The 25,369-nt window shown below is 38.2% G+C and overlaps 3 protein-coding genes and 1 long non-coding RNA gene across 5 annotated transcripts; 2 read left to right on the forward strand and 2 right to left on the reverse strand.

Annotated features, from left to right (window-relative positions):
* Window positions 1–538: 538 nt before the first annotated feature.
* On the reverse strand, window positions 539–7,698 carry srsf4 (serine and arginine rich splicing factor 4). 2 transcript variants are annotated; one of them, XM_028461208.1, is made up of 6 exons: window positions 7,532–7,698; window positions 5,012–5,202; window positions 3,424–3,530; window positions 2,779–2,996; window positions 2,588–2,665; window positions 539–1,359 (listed from the first exon to the last, which is right to left on the reverse strand). In XM_028461208.1, the coding sequence occupies exons 1-6, from the start codon at window positions 7,639–7,641 to the stop codon at window positions 879–881; spliced, it is 1,185 nt and encodes a 394-aa protein (XP_028317009.1). In that variant the 5' UTR covers window positions 7,642–7,698; the 3' UTR covers window positions 539–878. The 2 variants fall into 2 exon arrangements, with proteins under 2 accessions (XP_028317009.1, XP_028317010.1); XM_028461209.1 differs by lacking the exons at window positions 5,012–5,202; window positions 7,532–7,698 and adding an exon at window positions 3,962–4,650.
* Window positions 7,699–8,497: 799 nt separating this feature from the next.
* xkr8.3 (XK related 8, tandem duplicate 3) lies at window positions 8,498–12,791 on the forward strand. The gene is made up of 3 exons (XM_028460960.1): window positions 8,498–9,069; window positions 10,960–11,147; window positions 11,803–12,791. Exons 1-3 carry the CDS (start codon window positions 8,741–8,743, stop codon window positions 12,543–12,545), a joined length of 1,260 nt encoding a protein of 419 aa, XP_028316761.1. The 5' UTR covers window positions 8,498–8,740; the 3' UTR covers window positions 12,546–12,791.
* On the reverse strand, window positions 12,449–24,380 carry LOC114471960 (uncharacterized). The gene is made up of 3 exons (XR_003675050.1): window positions 24,265–24,380; window positions 15,905–15,952; window positions 12,449–12,555 (listed from the first exon to the last, which is right to left on the reverse strand). It is a non-coding gene; the product is annotated as an uncharacterized LOC114471960 (long non-coding RNA).
* On the forward strand, window positions 15,522–24,058 carry LOC114471959 (XK-related protein 8-like). The gene is made up of 3 exons (XM_028460961.1): window positions 15,522–15,860; window positions 20,353–20,543; window positions 21,884–24,058. The coding sequence occupies exons 1-3, from the start codon at window positions 15,562–15,564 to the stop codon at window positions 22,576–22,578; spliced, it is 1,185 nt and encodes a 394-aa protein (XP_028316762.1). The 5' UTR covers window positions 15,522–15,561; the 3' UTR covers window positions 22,579–24,058.
* Window positions 24,381–25,369: the final 989 nt, after the last annotated feature.

The following is a 25,369-nucleotide window of genomic DNA, read 5'->3' on the forward strand; positions in this document are numbered from 1 at the left end:
TTCCACTCTGTACCCCCTACAGAGCCATTACATACCCTTATTTGAGAAACACTGAAAAGTTACCCAATTACTGTATCAAACTGTGGCTTGAATAAAACCGATACAAAGATAATCTGGTGGATTTCGCCTTCGCTCTTAAACAGATCATAAATATTAATCAAGAAGTGAAGTGACTAAGATACAGTGCTGCACTTGTTCAAGGCAATTTGGAACTCAGCATTTGAATTGAAAGTTCAATGTCCAAACACTCAAATGACTTACGTCAGAGTTCCAACTTGGTGGTATCCCACTTTTTCAAGCAAGAGATCAGAAAATCTAGAGTTGCTTAGAACGCCGCATTAAATCACGTGGGATTTGCGGTTATTGGAGTTCTCACACAGTAAATTTAAAACTGTTCTATGCCTGATTATTTATCATGTGTAGGGCCAGTAGTTAAAACATTTCCCTTTAGAACATTCTTGTTTGACTTACGTTAAGTGGACTGAGCTGCAGTAAATGAAGGAGAGGAAGCAGAAACAATAAAAATTAAACGCAGACATAAGTCCAGAAGAGGAACTTTTAATCAGAAAACAAAAGATACTAGAGTTTTAAAGTGTGGGGGCGATGCTGGGTCACATTCACACCCTGAACATCGTCAGTGACAGCGTTTCTACAATAGGTTAAAAAAAAAAAGCTAAAATACATAAGAGACATCGCGCTCTGCCACGTCACAAGCACTCCAACGACCAAATACACCGAGTGAAATGAAATGTGTTTCATACATTGAGCACAAATGTTGGGTTTTCTATGGCGAGTTATCAAAATACTGGGAGGGGGTGTTAATGAGGGAGCGCTCACAGAGGAAAGACAGAACCATGGCCAACGGTCCGGATCGTGAACTAGGAGCGGGAACGGGAGCGAGAACGAGATGGGGAGCGAGATTTAGAGCGAGAAACTGAGCGAGAGGCCGAGCGAGACTGGGAGCGAGCCTTTGGAGCGGGGGAGGGGGAGTGAGACTTTGATTTAGACCTGGTTCTGGACTGGGGCTCTGCAGGAGACTGGGACCTGGACCTTGAGCGAGAGCCTCGTTCAGGTTCTCCGCCCTCGTCGTCGCTCTTGGGCAACTCGTCGTCCTTGGAGTCGGACTTCGTGGCTCGATCTTTGATTTCTGATCGGGAGCGAGACCTGGACCGAGAGCGGGACCTGGACTGGTCCTTCTTGCTCTTCTTTCCTTCTTTTTTGATCTTCTTGCTCTTGGGGCTGCGGCTCCTGCTGCCGTCTTTGCTCTTCTGGGCCCCGTTGCTGCGCTCCTCCTCCTCTTTCTTCGTCTTGCCTTTATTCTTCTTACTATGAGACCGACTGCGGGAGCGAGACGCCGCCCTGTGGACAAAAACATTAAAAAAATCATTTTTAATGATTTACATTAACACCTATCTTTATGTGTGTGATGTTTCTAACTTAAGTCTTGAGAAAGTAAAAATGATTAAAATACATGAAATACTTTATAAATTAAAAACTATTTCAGTTGTAGGTATATTGGCCCCTCCAAATACAAAACTGAAATTAAAAACAATTACAAAGCTCAGTTTTCCAGTTCTTATATCACTTGAGTCATTTTTATGCAAAGTTTTTCCAAAACTGTTTAATTTTCTTCAAATCATTCCACAAAATGTCCCCAAACTCCCAAAATCAGGGACATTTAAGTGAAGATCCTGCAGGGATATATCATTTTGCAAACTAGGGCACATTGTTATAATCTGTTGCCCACTGAAGTTCAAATGGGTCCGTATTTGGCTCCTGAACTAAAATGAGTATGACACCCCTGCACTATGTTGGATTCACGGGGTTCATCCAATATTCTTAATAAAAGTTAAGTTCTTTGGAAAAATAGCAATGCTTTTATTTCTCCATGAACCTTTTTAGCTTGTAAAGTTCAAACTTTTTCTCTTTCTTTTTTTTTAAAGGTCAGATTGATTTAGAGTAACCTTACCTTATTATAAAAATGAAATAAAATTTGTGCGTTTTCTTATGCCTTACCTTCAACTTTGGGCGTCATGATTGCACTTTATACTGCACTTTATATAAATATGCCTTACATCCCAAACAAGGTTTTTTCCCACATTTTCATGCTTCACTTTACCATTAATTTTTTTTTAAAAATGCTAACTTTTCACTAGTTTTTAGGGCCTTACAAGTCAGTAAACCTTTTTTTTATGCTAGCTAGGAGTGGGATGATACATTGAATTCACAAAGTATCAGTTTCACAAGCCTGATGTGATGAAATGTGAAAAGAAAGATTACAATAAAAAGAATATCCCTGCTTTTGTTTGTATAATATTTTTATTTGATTCAATGTGTGTTTACTGTGCTGTAACGTTTGACTTGGTTGGTTTAAATATGGGAGTACGGTATTCAAAATATTACAGCAATTTTTTGCTCTGAAACAACAGGTAGTGGGTAATCTAAACTAAACTAAAGCTCAGTGTTTAATCGCTTCTGATCAGTGGCTGATGTCATGCCCTCACAATATTAAACTAGGTTTTTAATGTCATCTCTTCTTTATTAATCTGAGGTTAACTCGTCCTTTAACTGAGCTTTAGTTTCTCACCTGGAACGGGAGCGGCTGCGACTGCTGCTCTCACTGCGGCTGCGGCTCTTACGGGACCTACGGCTCCTGGAGCGAGACCTAAAAACAACAGTTACCATCATTGACGAGGGAGAACAGCTGAAATATAAACAAACTAATCTCCTTCCACAGATAAAGTGGTATACATTAGAAACATAGGTTAGAGCGTCTACCTGGAGCGACTGCGGCTGCGTGAGTATGAGCGGCGGCGGCTCCGAGCCCCCGGGCGGTCCTCGATGAGCCGGATCTTCCTGCCGTTCACCTCGGTGCCGTCCAGCTTCTCCAGGGCTCGCTTCATGTCCGAGTAAAGCCTGAACTCTATCACGCCCTCGTTCTTCCGACCCTTGTGGGTGTCGGCATACGTCACCTCGCCCGCCTGCCTCATGTAGTCCTGAAGGACAAACACAGCTTCCGATAAAAATCTGTACAAACTTAAAAATTAAGGAGAAATCTTTCGCTGCTTTCTACAGCTTGGTGTCAAACACCTACTATACAATACAAAGAATTGTGTTTTTATTCAAATTTAAGGAGAATAATTAGTTTTTAAACATCGTGCAAGTCTGCTCAGTTAAAATCATTTTTAAGTGTACCGTGTTTTTCAAAAAAAAAAATCAAGGATGGGAACTGATAAAAAAGCAAAAAAATGAATAGAGGAATAATAAGCTCAGGTTCCATTTTTTCAGACAACTTTTTGTTGCAGGAAATGCACTTTGTCTGAATAAATATAAATAAATTTGCTGGAATTACTAAACTGGGGAAACTTGATATTAAAAATGTGAGGCATTAGAATTGTGTGCGATTTGGTAGAAAAACCGTACCTTTAAGTCCTGCCAGCTGCAGCGACTGGAAAGATTCTCAACAATGAGTCGATAGTCAGTCCTGACCGGTGGGCCGTACCTGTCCCTCCCCCAGCGCCCATATCCACCTTTCAGGGTAACAAGGAAACAAGGAGATAAATGAGGACCAGGCAACACGTCGACTGGTGAAATTATTCAGAAAAAGCCTAAAGCTACTCTCTACAAAATGTAAGAATGTGTTTAACGTGGGAAAAAAAACAAACAAAAGGGGAAAGCAAAGCTGCTAAAGAGAAACATTTCTAAAGTTATATAAAGAATAACCTAAATATTCATCAGTCTCACTTAAAAGTCTAAAGCAAATACAAAACACAGATTTAGAATTTGATTTAAAAAACTGCCAATTGGACTAGATTTTAAAAAAGTAAAGTCAAACTTAAAATTACACAACTGAGGAAGTACTTGCGTTGAACTAAATCAAGTTTCTAAATCTATCCTATCTTAAATAAATAAATAAAATAAAAACAATTCAATGTTACAAAGATGTTTTTGTTTCAGGCACCTAGAAGAGCCGAACCCACATCTCTTCCTAACCCCATGGCATCCTCACCGCCCGGCCTGGGCCTAATGGCAAAAGCGGTCTTCATTCACAATGGCTCCCTTTATTGGTCTGCCCAGGGGCCCAGAATGGTCAAACCACACTCTTGGAAAGGGGGGACACCATGGCCAGCAATAGGGGCAGGCACTCAGCAAAGGACTCTTTCAATTAAAACATTGAGGTTCTTTGTTAAATCTTCACCTTCGCATCAACAATCACTTTAAAACTTAAGCAAAACTTAAAAAATATTAACATTACACTGCTCAAATAGTCTTATATCAAATGCATTGAAATTTAATGTCTTTATTACACAGTTAAATGTATTTATGAATTTAAAGCCCATTAGAAAAGAAGCCAGTCGTTGGTGGCCGTCGTGCTTTCACGCTTATTTGAACAAATTAAGAAAACCAGTTTGGGTGTGGTTTCTACACCGTTAACAAAAACAAGCAGCTGTGCAGAGATTAGCAAATGTAAACGTCACAAAAAATTATTGTGCATGGTAAAATACATGGAGGTATATTTCTGTTTATATTATTCAATTAAAAAATAAAATAAACATTCTCAAAGAAAAGTGTTCAAATGCAAAACATTATATTTGAGGCTGAAATAATTGCATTTTAACATTTTGATTTAAAGTTTATTTTTTGATTGAATGATAGACACAGATGCACTACCCATAATATGGCCCAAATACAAAAAATATGACCAATAAAAAAAAGTGTTCAAATGCAATTATTTGGGTCTCATATGTTTTTGGCATTTTAACACCGATTGAAATGTGTTTTTTTTTTTTTTGACTGAATACTAAAGACACCAATCTACCACCATAAAAATACCTCAACACAACAAAATAATTACAAGCCACGATTTAGTTCACAAAAAATGTGATATCTGCACATAAGCCACCAAAGACCATCCCTTTAAAATGGGCACTAATTAACCATCTAACACCTTAACCCCCCTCCCCATAAATATCATCAATGTGAAATAAAGGATTCTCTCAGAGAGACTCACTCCTTCCGCCGGCGCCACCACCACCTCCCCCTCCTCCTCCTCCTCCTCCACCTCCACCACCATAGCCTCCATCCCTGCGAGGACCCTTGGTGTGCTCCACGATGACCCTCTCTCCACACAGCTCTTTGCCGTTCAGGTCGTACACGGCATCGTCTGCGTCGCGAGGGTCATCGAATTCAACAAACCCATACCTGCGTGGCAAACAACCATTAGTAGGAGAGGAGAGCCAGGAGTACAAAGCTGTGTCATCCGTGAAGGAGAAGAGACATTTAAAATATGTAAACTAGGGGTGTCCCGATACAACACCGATATTGCCCGATACTGATATATAAGATACCAGCACAAATGATATACACTTTTATTACTTATTTTGTAGCGTGGAATGTTACAAAAGGATTGATCAAGTAATGTTAACTGAGGGCGGGAACAAAAACAAAAACTTATCAGAGCGCTTTTCTTGGAGATTTTAGATGCAATCCGATAAAAACTAATACTCATTTTTTTTTTAAAACGATATCGGATTGATATCCGCTATAAATATTGGAGCGGGACACCCCTAATGTAGACAGTGACCACCACTGACTAGAGTCTAGATATAGTAAATATTTACATGTAGTATAATATCACTTCTAAACTCAACTAAAAAAATACAAATAATGTAGGGATGTAACGATTAATCGTAAGGCAGTTAAAAATCGATTCATAGGTATCAAGGTTCACATCGATGCTGTGAAAATTGAATCGCACTTTTTTTAACCAGCAGAGGGCGCTATCCAGAAGTCATGGCGGCGGGCGAAATCTGCTAATACTTTCTTTCTGGCCGCCTTCTACTCTTAAACATATTCATAAATGATTCCTTACCCCTTTAGCACCAAAAGAATATCTGAAATATTAAGTGAATATCTGTAAAAGTCACGATATTCTATTAACCCTGTCTGCTAGCATAGCATCTCTTCTTCACTGCACTTAGCTGCAGGCCAACCGACCACTGGGTTACCAGCGCCCTCTGCTGGTTCAAACAAATATCTGAAGCAAATCTAGTGCAGACTGTTTTTTTTTTAAGGTCCAATTGTTAAGTCAAAATACATTTTCAGTTGCACTTTTAAAAAGAAAAATAACTATTATGCAGTTTTGTATTGTTTACTATGGAACCAGAATTTAAATGAATAGGCTTCTTCATTTGTATCATTTATTTATTTCATTCAAGATTTATTTTTAGTTAAATTGCATTGTTTGAATGGTTCATCAAGGGATTCTTTTGACAATGAAAAATAAAAGGAAAATAGTACAGTATTATTCAAAAAATAAAAGAGTATTTTTCAGTCATTTAAGTACAGTCCCATTTTGTAAAATGAATCGTGAGAGAATCGTATCGTGAACCCAGTATCGTGAATCGAATCGGGAGTTGAGTGAATCGTTACACCCCTAAAATAATGTATGCACTATGTCAATGTTTACAAGAGTTTCTTTGAAAGCAGACAGGGGCAACTGGTAGGGGCCACATGCATCCCACAGATTTATTATGAGGGGCCCCTAAAGTAAGCACACAAAATGACTATTAAAAAAACAACTACAATAATATACATCTTATTGGATGGCATTGAAAGCACCCATTTATGTTTTATCTGGACTGTTATCTTGGCCAATATCTATTATTTATTCTATTTTTTTATCCTTAATTCTCTTCAGTATTTGTATTTAGCTTTCTCTGTCTTTGGCTGCTGTAACATGTTAATTTTCCCACTGTGAGATTAAATAAAAAGCAATCTAATCTAACTGATATTGCAGAAAGAGGTAAACTGAACTAAGATGGAAAAACTTACTCGAAAAACATACAAAACTACTATAAAAATACACAAATTTATACAAAATCGACAAATACACAAAAGAAAAACACTAAATTGGAAAATTACAAAACTATTAAAAAGACTAAATTAAGTTTTTTTTTAAAAAAATACTTTTTTTTCTTAAACTTACAATTACAGACGTTTATTCACACAGGAACATTAGTATGCAGTGCAGATTTCGGGCACCAAAAGCCGAACGTCTTTGTTTCCAAATTAAAACTATCAAACATCGTTAGGATACTTTACAGCTTTTAAGTAGCTTAAATTAAAATATAGGAAAACACGAATAAAATACCCGATCCTATATGCTGCGGTGATTGTGCGACTGCGTGCAGTTTGTTATGTGCAGCACCATAGACATGGTGCAGCACAGCGAGCCGTGACTTTGCCACGTCCAACATTAGCATCTGCAGCTAACAAAAGTCTAAAAAACAAAGTTAACAAGATGAACGAAAAGAGTAAAATATTATTGTTCAAAGCATTTGTGCAAAAGGATGATGAATATACGCGGATTCCTTAACAGTAGTAGTTAATCACAACAAAAGCCGTTAGTGGACCGCTACACATGCTAACTAGCATTAGCAGGCCGGACCGAACAACGCGGCCTGGAGCGCGCGGCCTAACGCTCCGGTAAAAACGGACAGACGGACACCGACCGACCGAACAAACTTACCCGTTTTTCAGGTCCACTTCCAGAATCTTCCCGTAGCCTTTGAAGAAGCGCTCCACGTCCTTCTCCCGAGCTCTGTAGCTCAGCCTGCCGATGTAAACCCGCGACGACATGTTGGACTCTCCAACGCCTGACGGGAACGCGCATAAAATTGGGGCCACGCACTACGATAACAGCTGCTTTACGTGATTGGCCGAATCGTCAGGGGCGTGGCTTTTATGGAGGTAGATTTGTGTCTTTATTATTCAACAAAAATAAAATAAAATAATCACTTTAATCAAAAATAAATTATTTTCAAAGAAAGAAGTCTTCAAATGCAAAAATAAAAAAGAGAGACCCAAATAATTGTATTTGAACCCTTTTTTTCTTTGATTGAATTATTATATTTTTTTTTCATTGAATAATAAAGATACAAATAATGTGCTACCCATAATATGGCCCAAATACAAAAAAGATGACTTCAATCATTTCAATTTTTGATCAAAAATATAATTTTATTTCAGGGATTTTTTTTAAATTGAATAATAAATACACAAATCTACCTCCATAGAAATCTCAATAAAACTTTCTAAACCACGTTTAATGTTATTTTTGGAGTATTATCAAAATGTCATCAAGATATTTGAAGTAAAGAAAAAATATAGATAAGCAATGTGACAGAAAATGAGAAATATGTACATCTCAGCAGTGGGAATGAAATTAGAATAGGGAATTGAGAAATGTAGGTAATCTATACACGTTTACACAATGATTCATATTTTATTTGTAGTTTTCACTTACCCTAGGGAGCCGAATCGCATGCCCTCAAGGGCCGGTTTTGGCCCCCGGGTCTTGAATTTGACACATATGCTCTCGTTGTTCAAATCAGTCGAAAACTGAGAGAAAATGTGTAGCATAAAAATCATAAAATGCAAAAATTAAGAAGAAAAGATCTCAGGAATTAAAGTTATGCCCCGCCCATATTTGTGATTCTTTAGCAATAGGGGTGGGGCTTAAGCACACACCGGGAATGTGACACAAAGCGTCTCAACGGTGACGCGTTTACGTTTCAAACTTTATGAACTTTGATCAAATTGTTATTGTTAAGGACGTGGAAGGTTCGGTCCGTAATTTTGTTCGGGTTCCCCGGGTGGAGAAGAAGCTGAAGCCGCACGTTATGAAGATAACGGTCCGCGGTTAGCTCGATGTTAGCCTCGCAGCAACAGGTCGGACATGGAGGGCGACGCTTCCACCAGATACTCGTGGGTCGACCTGGCTTTCTCCGTCATCGGGGTCTGCACCTTCCTGGTGGACTGGGGCTCCGACGTGTGGGTGGCCACAGAGTTCTACAGCCGGGGGGACTACATCTGGTTCGGGTTGCTGGTCGGCGTCATGGTGCTGTCTTCGGTCGTGGTCCAGATGTTCAGCTGGTTCTGGTTCAAGTACGACCGGCAGCTGCCGGGCTTTAGCCAGGCTCAGAGCGGGGCCCAGATGGTGCTGTGCGGGGACAAAGTGCGGATCTTCTGCCTATTGCATGTTCTCCAGCTGGGCTTCCTCTGCAGGTAGAGCTCCACCATCTCACCACTTATAAATACACCTGGTCCAGATCATCAATGAACTGCAACTAATTTAATAAACACTTAATAATAATGATAATAATAATAATAAAAAATAATTAAACACCTGTTACATTAATAACAACCAATTCGCCTTCTAAAAACACCTGGACTATTGACAATAATGTAAGAGCTTAAATAAAACATAGGGTTTTAAGAAACTATTGTTTATTAAGTTTGTTGAAGTGATTGTTTTTACGGTTTCTGGTTGGTTTTTTGCACACTATACACCAAGTCACATTCCAGAATTGTATTGTTTAAAAAACTGTACTTGGCAACTAAAACTTTTCTGATTCTGATCAAAATCACATTAGAAAATGATCTGGGAATCTTTTCACCTTAAATATGCATGTTTTTTGTTCTTTTCTGCTTTGCAACGAAACCATTTGGTTTGTATTATTAAGTAATTGGTCGTAGTTGTTGTATTTTTAATATACGATTAATTAACAGAACTTTATTACCAAAACCTCTGCATCATGCAGCACTAATCAGAACTATGAGTGTGGTACGTAAACATTAACAAGTTTAAAAAATAAGGTCTTGTTGATTACCGAGATCATGATAACAAGTGGATTTCATTTTATTGTAAGTGTGTCTAATGTAACACAGTTATAATGTAGTAGTGAATCACAAGGTAATACAGGAACTATAAACTCATCCAACCAACCAGAGAAACACTTGCTTATCATCGTGTTTTATTTCAGGAAGTGGGACTGAGGCAGAGAGTTTAGTACCTACCATGTAAGGACATATTAGATCTAAGGTTGTCCAACTAGTAAAATGAGAAGTGCTTTGAATATTCCAGGAAGTAATGATGAAAAAACGTTACATCTTCATTTGGTTTAGTTCCTTATCTCACCCTAAAATCACTGTTTAGGGTGGTCCGGTCCACAATGAGTCTTATTACTAGGAAGACATTAGTTATTAGTTTAACTAATATTTAGTTTAACGCTTACATAATGAAGCTTTTAGATAGATAAACAAGTTCAGTGTTTGCAGTAAGGCTCAGACACGTTTAGATTACAACCGGTTTGTCTCGTGCTTCAGGTGAACTTCAGTGTGTGCTCAACGTGCACAACCAGCCACCGTTATCTAGGAAGTTTGTTATTTGGGCCATAGTATATCATCTTAAAGATGTAAATCCTTGTTTGAATCAGAAATAAAATGGGTTTATACTTTAAAGTGACCAAAAATGGTGGAAAAGGTGGTGAAATGGGATTTTAAAAACCACAGAAATTGGTAAAAGTTGCAAATTAGAATGGCCAAAAACAGACAGAAGAAAGTGGTAAAAAAGGTTCGAAGTGTCTTAAATGTGTCAGAATTGGGGGGAGGGGGGTGGGTTAATGTAATTTCAAAGGTAGGAACAATTCGTTTAAACTGGCAAATAATGGACATGGCAAATCATGAATGTGGTTAAATTGGCAAAAAAAAAAAAAAAGAAGCACGAAATATGTTGAAAAGACGTTAAAAGTGACAATAATGGGTCAACATATGTGACCTTAGGTGGAAAAGTGGTGGAAAGGGTTTATAAGTGCTGAACCTGTCTTGAAAGTGGAAAAAAATCTGCAGGAAAGGCATTGAAATTTGATTAGGGAAGTGGCAGAAATGGGAGTAATGTAGCAAAAATATGGCAAGAAAAAGTTATGAAAATAGGTTAAAATATGGCAAAGTTGGTGTAGTTGCCGAAAAAGGGTAAAAATAACCAGAAATGGGCTCAGAATGGTTCAGAAAATATTCTCATCTGGCAACTCCCTCCCAGTGTCCCAATGAGGTCCTGTCCCAAAGGTTGAGAACCCCTGGGTTACATTATTGATTTTCTCTCTCTCTTCCACACAGGCACATCTCTGCCATCTTTCAGGGATTCAAAGTGTGGTGGCGTAAACAGGAGGGCTCGGACTACGCCATCTACCTGACCCATGACCTCAGCATGCTCCGCCTCATCGAGACCTTCTGCGAGAGCGCCCCCCAGCTCACCCTCATGATCTACGTCATGCTGTGCACCAACAAGGCCCGCACCGTTCAGTGTGAGTCCTCTAGCCTACATCAATACACGGCTGAAACACGACAAAGTCAAGACTTGTGATTAGTGTTTCCTCGTCAGTTATTGGTCATGGAAGTTCAAAATGATCCAAACACTGCGGAAAATATGAGGAGTGTCCAAAGACAACTTTTCCATACTGATGCAATATGGATATTGCATCGTTAAGGACTGGCCAACATTGGTCCGATACTAGCACAAATCATACACTTTTCTTCGTTTTTTGTACTGTGGAATGTTAGAAAAGTTTTGATCAAGGATTCAATGATTTTTAATTGTCATCCGTGCTCAGGTGAACATTTACAGTACAAAATCATATGCCCGAGTCCCTCGTTAAGGCCTTACAGTATGTAATAAATAAACATATCGCCCATTCCTACCATGTAGACTGTTATTAAGTGTTGTTTGTTGCCCAAACCCAACTAGATCCCTCCACGTAACTCATAAAGTGCCAACATAGCTCCAAAAGTGTCATAATTTAGCAAACGACACCTTTTTCATGCTAATGACAGCGTAATGTCAGCTTTGTGTATAAAACTTTCAGTAAAGTGTTACCTTTGAAAATTATCCAAACAGTGGGAAATAATATGTGTCGGTTCATTATTAGTTTAATGAGTCGTGTGTTTTTGCTGTTTTTCAAGTCGTGAGCATCGCCGCGTCCACCACCTCCATCGCCTGGATGGTGGTGGACTACCACCGCTCGCTGCGCTCCTTCCTGCCCGACAAAGCACAGCAGGGCTGGGGCTCCTCGTTGATCTACTTCCTGTGGAACCTGCTGCTGATTGCCCCACGGGTGGCGGCGCTCGCCCTCTTCTCCTCCGTGTTGCCGGGTTACATCTCCGCCCACTTCCTGCTGCTGTGGCTGGTGTTCGTGCTGTGGGTTTGGAGGCAGAACACGGACTTCATGGACAGCGCGTGTGGCGAGGTGCTGTACCGCGCCACCGTGGCGCTCATTTGGTACTTCAGCTGGTTCAATGTGGCCGAGGGCCGGACACGGGGGCGGAGCCTGATCTACCACACCTTCATGACGGTGGACGGGGGCGTCCTGCTGGGGACGTGGTGGTGCTACAGAGACCCTGTCCGCACAGAGCCATACGGCTTAGCGCTGATCATTGCCCTCCCCCTCACCTACCTCCTGGGCCTCCTCTTTAAAGCCCTCTACTACTGCTGCTTTCACCCCAAGCTGTGGAGGCCCCCGGTCAGGGACCCCGGGCTGCCCGACGACCTGCCCGACGCAGAAGTGTCTTTCAAAAACGTGTCTGCGCAGGACGACACCCCGTCCTCTCACACGCTGAACAGACGGATGGCCACCCACGCCGCCAACTTTTACACAGAGAGGAAGTTCGGAAATGACCAGGACACAAACAGAGAGTCCCCACTATGACGTCCAATGTCTGTAACACACCAAGATACACAACTTTAGTGTTAAACGCTACTAAAAAGTGAGATGAGGTCACGTCTCACACTTCACACTGTTTCAGCTCGATTGTCCCGAGCACGTTATGTTTATAATCCACATCAAACATATTGTTCATCGGGACTAATTTCATTCTGCAGCTCTATGGAGGTAGATTTGTGTTTTTATTATTCAATAAAAAAAAAACATTTTCAATCAAAAAAAATATTACTTCAGTCAAAAATAAAAATTTTCAAAGGAAAAAAAGTGTTCAAATGCAAAAAATGTTTGAGACCCAAATAATTGTATTCAAAGACTTTTTTTTCTTTGAAAAGGTTTTTTTTTTAATGAAAGTAATCTTTTTATTGTATTTGAGCCATATTAATACATTTGTGTCTATTATGCAATCAAAAAATAAAACATTTTCAATCTAAGAAAAAGTGTTCAAATGCAATTATATGGGTCATAAATTTGAACGCTTTTTTTTCTACGAGTGAAAATATTTATTTTTGATTGAAGTAAACCTTTTTTGATTGAAAAGTTTTTTATTGAAGTTTTTTTAATTGAATAATAAATCTATCTCCATAGAGCTCAGTTTTTTCCTAAACATTACAGATATTTTAGACATTAAAGTGCGATTAATTCCATTTGAAATGACTTGAAATGTGCATGAAAGTAAATATCCACAAGCTAAGCTAGCTTACTAAACTATCAGCACAACTAATACAGTATTTAATTAGTTGATCTGTTAACGTTTAGTGAGTTTGGGATCTAGTTACAAAAGACATGAAGTTACTTGTGTTATTTTTTTTTAAAAAAGCACAAAAATACCTCAAGAAGTAACAGTATTAAAACCAAAAATAACCCTGTAGTGTCTCCTTATGGTTTCAGCTCCCACTCAGAAATTCTGATGAACTCAAGTCATTTCTAATCCGTCACACAGCTTGAGGACATTAACGAGTGCGTTGGTCTCTGAATCGACAGTAAAAGTGAATGTGATGGGTGTGAGACGGACCCAATACTTTTCCAGGGTGTTCCCTTTAAACCAGCCTGATAAGCAGGAACAGATGAACACATTTCCTCAGATTAATAAAAATGTGTGTGTGATAAAGATGTGTGTTTATTATCGAAATGTGTATGAGATGTTTGCCTTATATTTATAAACACTTTTTGCATAACATATAGAAACTAATATGTTAAATCCGCTTTGATCTTGTGACATGTTTTGACTGACAACTGCCAGTATTCGTCAGAGGCATCTGCTGATTGCTTTGAAGTTGCCTTGACTTCTGCGTAGTAATTCCAGCAAGATTGTTATTGTCTTCTTTTTGAATATATATATATTATACAAAAAGACAAAAAAATCTTGCTCATCGCTTTGATGTTTCCTTGACTTCTGTGTAGTAATTCCAGCAAGATATTATCATTTTATATATATATATATATATATATATATCCTGTATATATATCCATATGCAAAAATAAGACAAAAAAGAATCTGGCTGGAATTACTACGCGGAAGTCAAGGAAATTTCAAAGGAAACATCAAAGTGATGAGCAAGATTTTTGCAGACGCCTCTGATGAAGACTGGCAGTTGTCGAAACATGTCAGAAGATCAAAGTGGACTTCCTAATAAAATCTTAACATATTATTCAAAAAATGTATTTTGTGTATTTGGAAATGTTTTCAAGCTCAGAGGAGTTTGTAATATTTAGTCCCAGTTCTTGAATGAGATGTGTGTAAGTGTACAAACACTGATGCTCGTGTTTGCTCGTCAGTTCTCATTAAATTACTCTGTGTTCCCTCAGGGAAGTTGTTCACTCTGTTTGTGCGTGACGTTATATAAGTTTTCCTGTTAATTTCAGCTCGTTGGAGCTTCTGGTTTGTTTGGTTTTAATCGAACGTGCACAAACAGACTTTAGCTGAGGTCAAGGCTGTGCTGTTTGTTCCATCGTTACCTCCATTAAAGCTCTACAAATACTGTGCTTTTGTGCATTTGTGGCAGGGGTGACAAACTCATTTTAGTTCAGGGGCCAAATACGGAGCAGCTTGATCACAAGTAGGCCACAGATTTTATGCGGGAAAATTAGTCATTTCAACATTATTGTGCCCTAGTTTGCACTTCTACGTACACATAAAATACTAAATATGTAAGAAACTGACCATATCCAAGCAATAAGTGGTAGATATATTCAGTCCCAACAGGATCTTCACTTTAAATGTTCTAGATTTGTGACCAATTTCTATTTAATTAAAATTTTAGTATTTTATTTTCAACTGTTCAACATTAAAAATGACTGCAACATACAATATACACACCGGGAAAACTGTGAGCCCCTGCAAATGTTGAGTTTCATTTACAGCGATTCTCAACTGGTTGGTCGGGACCCAAAAGTGGGTTGCAGACCTGTACTGGGTGGGTTGCGGACCGCTGGTTTAAAATAAATAAGTACTTATTGTCTCTCATGTTGGACTTGTCTTTTATTTTGAAAGAAACTTTTATTTTGTCAAGCATGCTGTGAAATGCATGTTGCACAGAAAAATATATAGATTTATGTTAAAAAAAAGATTATATATGTGTGTTTTCAACAGCTAGTTTTGGAAAAACTACTTTTTTTTGGTTAAATTAAAAAAAAAAGTGGGTCACGATTTAATAAATGGCAAAATGTGGGTCCCAGGGTGAGACCAGTTGAGAACCCCTGCTTTACACAATGATTCATGTTTTCTCTGTCATTTTCACATTTTCCTGCTTTGCTGAATGTGATGCTCCAAAGAGCCGGATTTGACACAAGTGGTTTGTGGGATGAGGGTTAACACTTCACATGAGCTTCACATGTGGGATGAATAACAGTATTAGCAGGAGGAGGTGTCATCATGTCATAGGTTTGTTTTGTACAGTGTGACTTTAAGAATGGGAGGTGCACTTAACCCTGGACTTTATCAGAGGTAAAGCACAAGTGAAACTAAAACACACACTCTCAGAGAGGCAGGAAACATCACACCATGGTATTCAGGTATTCCCGGCTCGATTTATTCTTCACATGCCTCGGCCTGTTCCTCTTCCTCTTAGACTTGGTTTTGGACATGAAGGTTGCTGTGGGCTTCTACCAGGAAGGGTCCTTCTGGTGCCTGGGAATCCTGCTGCTGTTCCTGGGTGGCTCCTCAGTGCTGGTTCAACTCTACAGCTGGCTGTTTTACAGCTACGATCCCCCACCCACCAACAGGAGGAGTGAGGTGGAGCAACGCGTCAGTCCCTGGCTACTCAAACTGCTGCATGTGTTGCAGATGGGAATCTACTTAAGGTACAACACTGGGAATCACTATAACACGCTGTGAGCACACTCACCTGTTGGTGTTTCTCTTTCACTCTTTACTCAACACATGTAAACCTAAACTAGTAAAACACAAAAAAGGTTTGATTATTATACATAAAATAGTTATTTGAACAGATGGTTACAGAAATAAATCTTATTAAAAAATAGACAAATGTTCAAAGGAGGGTACTTAGTGCCTGTTTCCTTCCTTTTTTATTGATTTTTTTTTACTGATGTTTTTTCTCTTTTTCTGATTTTTGTGCTTCCACCAAAGAAAATGCACAAAAGGGCACAAAATTACTCAAAACCACAACAAAAATACACACATTTACTCCAAAAATGCACAAAATGACAGAATAAATACACTAAATTACAACAAAAATACACAGATGGATGCAAATATAAAATAAGCATAAATGTTTAAAGGTACTGAAGGGACAACATTTTGAAAAAGGATCAAAGAGTGAAAAACCCAAATCTCCTCTTTGTCTGACATTGTCAGTTATCTGGATTAGTGATTCTGATCATGGTACCATGATTATTCATGCTTTAAAGGCTTGGAAGAATGTTCTATTTCCATTAATAACCATGAGTCCAAATATATGGGCAGAGGAACCAACCCTGCATAACTTAGTCAAACTTTATGAAGATCAGTTAATTATGAACCGAGAATATCTATTTTTTAAATTTTGCCAATGAGAGAGGAATTATTATTTTTTTTTAATTATTGAAACTGATCCAAAATTAGTATATTGTATTAACCCAAGGCATCCGCTCCAAAATGTAATGGAATCTTCATGGCCTAAGGCCTATCTTTGGTTAAAATGTTGTCAAAATCTGTTTAATTCTTTTGACATAATTCTGCTGACAGACAAACAATGCAATCGGCTGATTATTTATTAAATCTAATTTATTATGTAATCACGTGACTGCATTATCATCTCTGTGTGTTTTCAACATGTTTTTAAAGTGATCTGGTTCCTGTTGGATCACACTGAGTGACCACATATCCACTCTGTGGTGAAGTTGGTCAGCGTGCCTTGAGTTTAACCCTCGTGCTCCACATTCAGCTTCCTCCTGCTCATGTGTGACGTCCAGTGATCACAATGACACACGGAAATATTTCTGCTTGTGTGTGTGTGTGAATTACTAAAATTAAAAAAAAGCTTTCAGAAGTGTAAAAGTAAGACTGGCCTAAGTCAAATTTCACCGCACGATTATCATATTGTTTTGAAAAAATGTCCAAATTGATTTTTTAAATCATGTTTTTTTAACTAAGGATCGACCGATATGGGTTTGTTAGGGCCGATTTTTTTTCCATCAGCCTGACACGATGACCGATACGGACTGCTGATTTTCTTGAGCCAATATTTGGAGCCGATACTACTTTTGTTCCCTCAATTTACATCATAAAAATTACCCAATGATGATAACAAATGGTACAAGTCTCAATTTTTTTTTTTTTTTTTTTTAAAAAGGAGCATTTATTGAAATTAACAAAGGTGAGGTAGAACGACACCAAGACAAAAATATTTAACAAATAATAAAAATGGGATGTAGAACAAGAACAAGTAAAAAAAAAAATAGAGTGAGACTTCCATGAAATATTATGAAAGAGAACTATTCGTCCTTGTCCTGAATATAGCTTTTACAAAAGTTGGCCTGACTGAAGATATGTTTTATTAACAGGATTATTTAGTATAAAGATATATAAAGAGAAACCATGAATCCATGAAAACCATCAGTCCATTCCAACACAACCCCAGAACATAAATTAACAGAGGAAAAAAATGTGATGTCAGATGCACATTAACTCATTCAGTGCCAGCCATTTTCAGATTTTCTACCCCCCTCAGTGCCAGCCGTTTTTGAGCATTTTGACTCATTTTAAAGACCCACAGAATATTTTCTACGATGACTATCTGACATCAGATTCTGAAAGATCATCAATCCTCAGTTTCAGAGCAAAAAGCTGAGAAAAATGCCTTTTTGTAGTCAGTGACTTTAAAGCAATTTTTTTTTTTTTTTTTTTTTTTTTGCTTTAGTGACAACTCTAACATCTGAACATTGTTTCCTTATATAAAACCTTTTTTTAAAAAAATCCACTGAGACCGGGCTTTTGATGGCAAAATTATTAGTATTTTGCTACCTGGTTCAGAGTTGAATGTATTTCTTACTGTATTTTGGCGTTCCTTTCTCTCCCGTCAGTCTGCACACACACAACTTCCTCCCCGACATGCAGAGTGTCACTGCTTGCTAGGGATGTAACGATTAATCGTAAGGCAGTTAAAAATCGATTCATAGGTATCAAGGTTCACATCGACGCTGTGAAAATTGAATCGCAGTACTATCCGGAAGTGTTGGCGGCGAGCAAAATCTGCTAATACTTTCTTTCTGGCCGCCTTCTACTCTTAAACATATTCATAAATGATTCCTTACCCCTTTAGCACCGCAAAGATATCTGCATGCCAACTGATCACTGGGTTACCAGCGCCCTCTGCTGGTCAAAACAAATATCTGACCTAAATACAGTAAAATGACTGTTTTTTTTTTTGTTTTGTTTTTTTTTAAGTCCAATTGTTAAGGCACAAAATACATTTTCAGTTGCACTTTTAAAAAGAAAAAGAACTATTATGCAGTTTTGTATTGTTTACTATAGAACCAGAATTTAAATAATAAGCTTCTTTTTCATTTGTATTATTCCTTTATTTATTTTAAGTTAAATTGCAGTGTTTTGAATAGTTTATCAAGGGATTCTTTTGACAATGAAAAATAGTATAGTATTTTCCCCAAAAAATAAAGGAATATTTATTATACAGTCCCATTTTGTAAAATAAATTGTGAGAGAATCGTATCGCGAACCCAGTATCGTGAATCGAATCATATCGAGAGTTGAGTGAATCGTTACATATCTACTGCTTGCCCCGTTTTTTTATGGTTTTATCTCACCATCGCCACACTATCCATGAGTTCCAGACATGCTCTGGTCGAGTGTGCGCTGCTGGGAACGTCAACTCTGTATGTAGCGCCATTTTCTGTCTCATAAACTCCTTTCCTCTCTTCCTCTGAGCTCTGCTGAGCATGGATGATCTCTCATCCAAAGGTGTGCTGCTACCTCCTACATGTTACCTATTATTTTGCTATCTGGCTTACAGGCTGGGGGTATCATCTAAAGGTGCACTGCTGCCATCCTCAGGGCACAGTTGGTCACTACAACACCCCACAGCTAAGACATTGACGAGGGACCTCCGCCAGGGTGTTTTCTAGTAATCCCTGAATGAATCCCTGTGAAAAAACACAAATGACGAGTTATCTTGTTAATGGCACTGAGCGTTTGGATTTGAAATGATGAGTTATCTTGTCAATGGCACTGAGTGAGTTAAGCAACAAACTGTTCAAGTTTCTGTTCTAAATTGCATTAACAAGAATAAATAGTGACAAGCAGAGGGAGAGAGAGAGAAAAAGAAACACACACACATACTCGCCAAACCTCCAGCCAGCTGCTCGTTAAATACAACTGCGACACAACATGGAACCACGGACGCTAAGTTAAACAGTTAAAAGATGCTTTGAAAGTTTAAAACTTGCTGTTGGGGTTGAAGAGCTTCCTTCACGCTCTGCTAGTGTGGGGAGGGGCTCTGCAGCCTCTGTCTCCAGCAACACGGAGCCGCTCTGTTAATAAAGTGGATTGGCGAACGCAGCAGGGCGCATTGGCCGATGCCGATACACGTAAAACACGCAAAAATCGGCTGATTAAATCGAAAAAATATATATAATTGTGCTATCATGTGCATAGCACGTAATCTCCCGGTCACTAAGTGTCAGTGAACCACATCAGACCATGTTAAACTGCCTCACTCCTCAATGCATTTTAGCTCGGAAGTTGATTTCACTTTATTTACTAGCCACTTTTATAGAGGTTTGTGTTTTGTTCTTTAAGAACTTAACAGAATCAGAATCTGCTGTAGAAGCAAAAGTTAAACTTTTTGGAAAACGTAATTTGACAGCTTGAATAAGCATACCACTTCTAGCATAATAAATCAATAAATAAAGGTGGCATGTTCACCTGATAGGATATATAGCAGATCTCTTTGTATATTCTGATAGATATGAACTGTAGTTTTTGAGATATTGAAAGCTGAAAATGGAAGAAAAATAAGGACACATGAAAATCCTCACTTACCCCCTCTCTCTGAATTGGCCATATCTCAAAAGGTATTCATTCGATCACGCTAAAAATGTACAGTGTGTCTATTGAATAATCAGGAACAATTGGTAAGAATGAGATTTTTTTAGACCGAAATGCGTGGTATGTCCTGAAAATTTGTGAAAATGACATGGAATGACACTAGTATCATCCGGTACAAATACTGATGTTGGTGTCGATAGATAAATCAATAGTAAATCTACCAACAGAAGCAGGGATGACTGGTTCCTGTCTCCCAGCAGTCTCATGTTCTCATGTCTTGTTCATGGTCAGAAATGCCGGAGTGTTGGTGACGTCCATAAAGGGCTGCTGGAACCGCAATGAGGACCTGAAGGACCTGGCCGTGTATCTGAGCTACGACCTCAGCATACTGCGCATCGTGGAAACCTTTTCAGAGAGTGCGCCTCAGCTCGTGCTCATGCTGACCGTCATCCTGCAGCAGGGGGTCCCGGACATTATGACAGGTGAACATGGCTTTGATTGTTTTGGTGTTTGGTCTGGATGGTGACCAACATTTTTCGGGCTGTGACCCCATTTCTATATCACAAATTTCAGGCGACACCAAGACATTTTTCTCTAGAATTCATGTCAAGGTTTCATTTATTCAGACAACTTTTTTCAGGAGATTTACTTTGATCTCCTGACATGTTTTGACTGCCAACTGTCAGTCGAAACATGTCAGTTGGCACGTTTAGACTTGGTAAGTCGACTTGTGTCCCTATGGCTTTGATATTATCGCTATGATAAGGACACATCAAAGCGATCAGCAGACACCTCTGAGAGATAACCGACAGTTGGCAGTTGAAACATGAGATCAAAGTAAATTTCCTGAAAAGAGTTGTCTGAATAAATGAGACCTTAACATATTATTTAGAAGACAAAGAAGACAAAATACATTTTCTGGATTTTTTTTTATACAGTATTAATGCACAAAGTGTGATGTGACTACATTTTATTTGAACTAAATTATATTTGACCAAGTGAAAGTCTAGAATACTTTTCTTAGAGATTCTGTGGTAATGAATAATAATGTAACAATAATTAAAATATATATAAATATTTGATTTTAATCAGTATATTTTTTTTTATCAATTATTAGACATTTCAGGCAACCAGGGTTGGGTTCAATTATAATTGTGATCGTGTAATTTATAATTAATTACAATTATGGAAATTCATCGTAATTAGATTTCAATTGAGTTTAGATAATTGACTTAATAATAAGTAATTTCCATGACAATTCTATAAAAATCGTCAGTAATAATTTAACGCAAAACTTGGGAACACATTTTACAATTTTAGAAAAATGTAAAAAGGCTCAGACGCTCACACTAAAAATATTAAAACCTATATTTTCATTGATTAGGAAGTCTTACAAGGTAACCAATAGATAGGAAAGAAATTAGATGATATAGATTTGTTTTTAGTGTATTTTACAGCTGATTTAGGACCTGTTATAATAAGACATGCTAACAGAAAGCTAACACAAGAGGAAGGTTTACTTTTATTAGGTTATTTATTTCAGACTTAGTAATTGTGATTGATTGTAATTGAACTTTAGTAATTGAGAAAGTGATTGTAAAAAATATTTGTAATTTATTGTAATTGGAAAAAAATGGTGGTCACTGTAATCGTAATTGAGTTGTAATTAAACATTGATAATTGAAAACGTAAGCGTAATTGAAAAATGTAATTAACCCCAACCCTGCAGGCAACCCTACATGGGGTCAGGACCACAAGGTTGAAAAACATTGGTTTACTCAGTTGTGCTGATGGTTCTCCTCCTCCTCCTCCTCTTCCTCAGTGATGAAGGCCCTGGTCTCTGCCGCAGCCATCGCCTTCTCTATGACCACGTACCATCGCTCCCTGCGCTCCTTCCTGCAGAACAAGAACCAGCAGACCCCCTGGTCCTCACTGGTTTACTTCTCCTGGAACGTGCTGCTGGTCTCAGCTCGTCTGGCGGCTCTCACCCTCTTCTCCTCCGTGCTGCCGTGTTTCATCTTCACCCACTTCCTCTGCAGCTGGATGATGTTCTTCTTCTTCGCCTGGAGGCTTCAGACATCCTTCATGGACAGTGCGTCGGGGGAGTGGCTCTACCGGGCCACCGTGGGCCTCATCTGGTACTTCAACTGGTTCAACGTGGTGGATGGCCGCACCATTTACAAGAGCCTGGCGTATCACGGGTTCATACTGGTGGACATCTCGGTTCTGTGTGGTGTTTGGTACTGGAGGATGAGCTCGGAGCCTCCGCACTATGTGATCCCACACCTGCACATAGTCATCACGGCGGCCAGCGTCGTAGGGTTTTACATCATGGGACTTTTACTGAAGCTAGTCTACTACAGGTGGTTCCATCCTACCCTGAGCTCAGACCAGCTGAAGGGAGCGGTCACGGAAGTGGTTCCAGACGAAGTGGACTCTCGTGCGTTTAGCACAGAAGAGCGTTCTGCTCCCTGCAACAAGCGGATGAGGCAGCTGGCCCAGAATTTCTACACATGACCTGCATCTCCTCCAGCCAATCACAGGGCTGTGTGTGTGTGTGTGTGTGTGTGTGTGTGTGTTTTAGCACTAGCCTGCACATTGTGTGAGAACAGGCACACGCACACACACACACAAACGTTATAAGTCAGCCAACTTTGAACCAGTCAAGCAGTAAATTGTGTGAAAAAGCGCTGAGTGGTGACAAAAAGATCACCTAATGCGTGGGTGTCAAACTCATATTAGTTCAGGGGTCAGTTTGAACTCAAGTGGGCCATAGATATTATGCAGGAGAACAAGTAATTTCAGCATTGTTGGGTCATAGTTTGCACTTTTACGTATAAATAAAATACAAAATATGTAAGAAACGGACCAATTTATTTTTAATTAAAATATTATGTAATATTTTGAGGAAAATTAGAGAATTTTGTATTAATTTTGAGTTTTTTTCAACAGCACTGGAAAAACTGTGAGCACCTGCAAATATTGTTGAGTTTCATTAACAAAATGATGTTTTCTCTGTCATTTTTTAAGAACACCAAACCATTTTGGTGCCATGTTTCAAAAGCGGTGTCAGCTTGTGACTGTAGAAACAGATGGTTTTGTACCAGGGGAAGGAGAGTAATTGGTTGATTGAAGTGAAAATGTTTCCTAAATTGCAGCCATATCTTTAGGAAATTTCTAACATCCTGTCCCAGGCATTGAAGACTTAAACCACTGGGCAGGGAGCCACTTAGAATGGAGGTGGTTGAAAGCATGTCAAAGTGTTAGATTCAAGTTCCATTGTGGCCCACAATGGTCCCGTCTTGTTTTCACGCATTGAGATCCAGTAATTTAATTTGGAGATATTAGCTGCCCAATAATAAAACATGATGTTTTACACAGAGGAGTTAGCAACATCAGATGAAACATATTTATGATTGGTTGATGTAGTTTAAGTTTACAGAACTTTTATTTTGAAAATACAACAGCATTAGAGTAATGCCACCTCCCAGTATGCGAATGAATGATTGACATTATACCAGAAACGTCTAAGTGGTGAAAAAAGTACTTTACTTTTTTTTTTCTTTCTTGCAGGTACCAAACTTGATATTTTTTAATAAGCAAAACATTTTACAATTAAATTAATTATTGAAAGGTTGGACAATGTGTTGAGAAATGATGGCGATATAATCCTTTCATTAAGCTAATATCCAAAGCTAGCTTGTTATGCTAGATATTAGCAACACTAGCATCCTCACTCAGTAAAAAAAAAGTCTCTTTTCAAACTGAATGTTTTTTTCGTTATTACTCGTTATAACTGTTGAGTTGGAAATGTGCACCAGCGCTAACATTGACCAGCTGGTAGTTTTAGCCTAAGCTAACATTGTTATTTATAATAATTTAAAAAAAAAACTAAAAAAAAAAAAACTTCTGTGTTCTGAAATGTTTTATTATCTTTTGTTTATCATCACTGAATGGAAGTTTTTAAAGTAAATATTCAGAAAATCCCATAAGTGACGTCAAAAGTAGCATTAGCACAAAAATGTCACGTCATGTTAGCATAGGCAGAAAAATAATTATAACTGTTCACTGTCAATAAATGTTTTTTGTGGACTATAACTGTCTTATTCGGATGCCGCAAGACTTCATTTATATGTTCGCAATTGTAGAAACCGAGTTAATGAGAGTATTTTACACAATGTGAGAATTACAGCAGAAACTCACCTCAAAGCAGCGTTCCTCCGTTTTTCAGATCATGAACCAGTTTAAAGATAACACTTGAATCCAATCGTCCGCCGGGTTTGGGGTCATTTTACATTTTTAAGTTACAATTCCATCTCAATTATGAGTGACCTGCATTTTTTCCAATTACAATGAATTATTTTTAATTATTTCCCCCCTAAAGTAAATTATGTTCTCAATTACAAAAAAATTACAATTACTGAGGTAGAAATAAATTACCCTTTAAAATGTAACCTTCCTCTTGTGTTAGCATCTCTTATAATGGGTCAGTTTGACCCATGTCTTAAATCAGCTGTAAAATACCCCAAAAAATATTAAATATTATCTAATATTTGTTTTTCATCTCTTGGCTTCCTTAGCTATGAAAATGTTGGTATTAATGTTCTTGGTTTGGGCATCTGAGCCCTTTCTCCGTTTAAAATCTACGGTAAAGTAAGTGCTAAGAATTAAAGCTCAGCTAATCTTCAATACAGAGTAGGGCTGGGCAATAGTTTTCTCTTTTGGTGATATATAAAATTACAATATCGCCTATAACTATATATTTTCATTTTCTATCTTATGTTATATTAAAACACTTGTTTTAGGAATCGCAGCACGTGAATGATCAACACACACCAGATCTCACTCACACGTGCTGTCCCTTACAGGAGAAAATGACTTAAGTGTCACATATTGTGCAGCCGTTTTAATAAATGTGAATTAGCAAATGTAGCTCAGGATTGTCTTTTTGTTAAGACTTTGAGTTAAAAAATATCGTGATTTATATTGTCATTATGAGATGTGAATTTTGGTCCATATCTCTCAGCCCTAGAAATAAACAGTTTAAAATAAAATTCACATTTTACCCACTAGATGGCGTTGCTGGCAAAAAAAATTAAGTCTAAATCACATTTTTTGAATGAAAAAAGTCACGACTTTTGCCTGATTACTGATTATCTACTTTGTTTGATCCATGATTGATAAAAGATGCTAAACGATTTATTTTTTCTCTCTCAAGCAAATGGTTTTTCCATTTATTGATCTACGAGGCAAACACTTCCTTTTTCTGATAAAAACATATTAGTCTCCAGCAGCGTTTAACATTCTG

Source organism: Gouania willdenowi, chromosome 11 (genome assembly GCF_900634775.1).
Source record: "Gouania willdenowi chromosome 11, fGouWil2.1, whole genome shotgun sequence".
Taxonomy (NCBI): Eukaryota; Metazoa; Chordata; class Actinopteri; order Blenniiformes; family Gobiesocidae; genus Gouania; species Gouania willdenowi.